This window comes from Carlito syrichta, unplaced genomic scaffold, assembly GCF_000164805.1.
Source record: "Carlito syrichta isolate Samal-C Ts95f unplaced genomic scaffold, Tarsius_syrichta-2.0.1 Scaffold143822, whole genome shotgun sequence".
In the NCBI taxonomy this organism is placed as follows: Eukaryota; Metazoa; Chordata; class Mammalia; order Primates; family Tarsiidae; genus Carlito; species Carlito syrichta.
In genome coordinates this window covers 284631-288002 of record NW_007087918.1, presented here as the reverse complement: position 1 = coordinate 288002, position 3372 = coordinate 284631, and the positions used below count along the sequence as shown (strand labels likewise).

The 3372-nt window shown below is 43.4% G+C and overlaps 1 protein-coding gene across 1 annotated transcript in view; it reads right to left on the bottom strand.

Annotated features, from left to right (window-relative positions):
- AICDA (activation induced cytidine deaminase) overlaps nucleotides 1-2297 on the bottom strand; it is a 14989-nt gene extending 12692 nt beyond the window's left edge. Inside the window, exon 1 of the mRNA XM_021708703.1 lies at nucleotides 2252-2297. Coding sequence (XP_021564378.1) covers nucleotides 2252-2259 — 8 coding nt within the window. The 5' untranslated portion in view covers nucleotides 2260-2297. The remainder of the gene's footprint in view (nucleotides 1-2251) is intronic.
- Between the last annotated feature and the right edge of the window lie 1075 nt (nucleotides 2298-3372).

Here is a 3372-nt window from a genome sequence, read left to right as displayed (position 1 = left end):
CTGCACTCCAGTCTGGGCGACAGAGTGAGACTCCAACTCAAAACAAAAAAAAAAGAATTTGCTTTATTTTAAAATGATAAGGTTTTTATTATGGCAATTACCATAGGACCTCCCCACCATTCCTATTACTATTATCACATGATCAGCTTATAATAACCCTTAGCATATATAAGCATACATCATAGGTGCTGAATATAGAAAACAATTCTCTCTTGGGGTTCCAGTCAGTTTTAAACAGATTAAGCATCATCTCTTATCAATAAATACATCTTATATTTAACCTCTCCCGGGCTGTGTAGACAAGAAAGTGGGGGGATATTACGTCTTTTTTTCATGCACATGGGTGAACGTGTGTGTGTGTGTGTGTGTGTGTGTATGTGTGTGAAGCTGTTATCATGGGAAAAGAAGAGTGTCCTGGGAATGTAGAAAAAAAGAATGTGACACAGGTAAAACAATTTAGATGGACCTCTGTGTCCTACCCCATAAAAACCCAAGAGGTAGCCAGCACTTTGGGAGGCTGAGGCGAGAGGATTGCCTGAGCCCATGGGTTCGAGACCAGCCTGGGCAATACGGTAAGACCTCATCTCCACAATAAGTTCTTTTAAAAATTAGCTGGGTGTGGTGGTGCACGCCTGTGGTTTCAGCTATTTGGAAGGACGAGGCAGAAGGATCACCTGAGCCCAGCAAGTCGAGGCTTCTGTGGCCGTGAGTGTGCCACTGCACTCTAGCCTGGGTGACAGAATGAGACTTCTACTAAAACAAACCAACAAACCCAAGAGGTCTACGTTGTTTCTGTCTCCCTTCACCAGACAGAATGGAACGACTGCCAGGATTCCCACCTGTTCATTAACTGTCCTCGCCTGTCCCTTTCCTTCCTGGGAACCTGTGGACGGCATGTTGTTCTTCTCATAGGTTCTCTTCTGGGCAGGAAGGCCTTTGCCAAGGCTGCATCTCAGGCTGGCAGGTTGACAGCTGCTCCGGACAGCTGTGCCTTCTGAGGCAGAAAGAACCCTGGCTGCAACCCCAGCCGAGCAAACCCGCGACCAACGGGTTAAAAATAATCCTGACAAAGTTGTCTTCTTGCCGTCACTAATGAGCTCTGCAGCTGCCATCTACCTTAATGATAGTTATATGTTTCCCTTTTCTCCTCTCGAGTTTCGGCTTTTCTCCTTTTTATTTGAATTTCTCTGAATTTCGACTGCCGATTTTTTACCTTTGCTTTGCGTTTTATCACGCACAAGTACTTCCACCGGGCCCTTCACCAGGTCTTACACAAGTTAGTTTTCAAAATCTCACTGTAAACTGAGGAGACATTTGACATTGCTGGCCCTCAAGAAAATTTTCTGCAGGACATTTAGCCTACCATTAAAAATCTTTACTCGCAGCAGTAAATTCTTTGTAAAAGAATTAGATTGAGGTAAATGTATGAATTAGGTATGATTTTCACACATTTGTATAAACATAAACGTACAAATAGAATAAATTTGATGATTGTTACATTGCAAACTGCATATGGAAACATTGAGAGAATCTTGCTAAATCCACATTTAAGAAGTAAATTAAGGCATGTCTGAACACATGCAAAGATGGTTAAGTACTAAAATTGCCATTAACTGATTAACAATAGGGTCTGTAACACTAAATAACTTGCTTGAATGAATTTTTCTCCTTATAATAGACCCAATCATAGTGGCTTTCAAGCAATTGATTTTGAATGTCTGTCATCTTTTTTTTCTCACCTACCCCCATCATGTTTAAAAGCACAACATAAAAAAAAACCAAACTATAGCTCAACTATTTTAGTAAAGTGTCCCTAGGAAAATTCATCTTAAAAGGCTTTTATTATTGACTATTTACAAAATTATTATGGAAATGACCACTACTGTTTTTAGTATAGTATTGGCAATTGCCTTTCACGATTTGAGTCTCTAAAGATTTGCTGTGTTAATATCATTACCATAAACTTGTTCTATGTGTGGTACAAATGTCAGAACGAGTCACTACATCTTGCATAACAGTTTTTTTGCAACATGAGGAAGAGAGAAATCTCACAAAGTATGGAGTAGAAAGAATTAGGCTGACAGCATGAAAGATCTGAACAGAAGAAAGTCAGGCAGATCCAGAAAAATAAAAGTACATATTGACCTGGTGATGAGATAGTAAGGCAAGGAGATAGCTCCCAAGCCCATGTCTCAGATTTGCTCTGAGAAGAAAGTCTATACAGTCACCCGCGAGGAGGCTGCCTCTTTACCTGTCCATGGTGGTTTCCAGAGTGTCTTTCTTGGCTCCCTGAGAGTCTCAGGCTGAGGGAATCTTGCCTCACCAGTTTCACTGCCTCTGTCTGACAGTGCACTGGTCCCTCACATTCAAATTTGAACTTGTCCTTTTGGGCTCCTCCCCCTCCAGCATCACCCCCACCAGGTACCCCAACGGCCTGGCTCCTGATTTGGGTCCACTGAAGATGGGTGGAGCTGTCATAGGCAGAGTCACATGGGTTAAATGATTGAGGGCAGCTCTGTTTCGTGGTGGAGGTTCCTTGAGGACTGCAGCCCTAAAAATCCAGTCCATGCTCCATGGGTAGCGGAGATCAGAAGGCGGCAGCAGTCGAGACAGCCTAAATTGTATTCATGATAGCACATAGCAACTTTAACTTTAAAAGCATCATGATAACAGTAACATTGACTTAAATAGCTTTAAATATCACCTTGCGTTCTTTGAGCTGAAAGCCTCTATTCACTCATTTAATACACGTTAATACATTTAATACAGTATCTCTGGGCCGCAAGAGAGACAGGCCGGCCTGTAATCCTAGCACTTTGGGAGGCCGAGGCGAGAGAATTGCCTGAGCCCACGGGTTCGAGATCTACCCAGGCAACTTGGCTGAGACCTCGTCTGCACAATAAATCAAAAGTTAGCCGGGCATGGAAGCGCACGCCTGTAGTTTCAGCTACTTGGAAGGCTGAGGTGGAAGGACTGCTGGAGCCAAGCAGGTCGAGGCTGCGGTGACAGGGTGACACTGCCCCCCAGCCCGGGTGACAGAGTGAGACTCCAAATTTAAACAAGAAAGAAAAGAGAGACAGGCACAGCCCTTGTTTTGTGGCTAGGCAAGTGATCTCAGGATTTAGGACACAGAAATCATACATCCCAAATCACTCATTTTTTCCCCCTTCTGATTGCATTGCAAGAATTGCAAGCAGACTAGGTGTTTACACCAAATGGAAATGTTTTTCGTGAGTCATCTTTCTTTATTATTTATTTATTTACTTATTTTTTGAGTTGGAGTCTCACTCCGTCACCCAGGCTGGAGCGCAGTGGCATGCTCAAGGCCACCCTGGTGTCAGCCTGCTGGGTTCCAGTGATCCTCCCACCTCA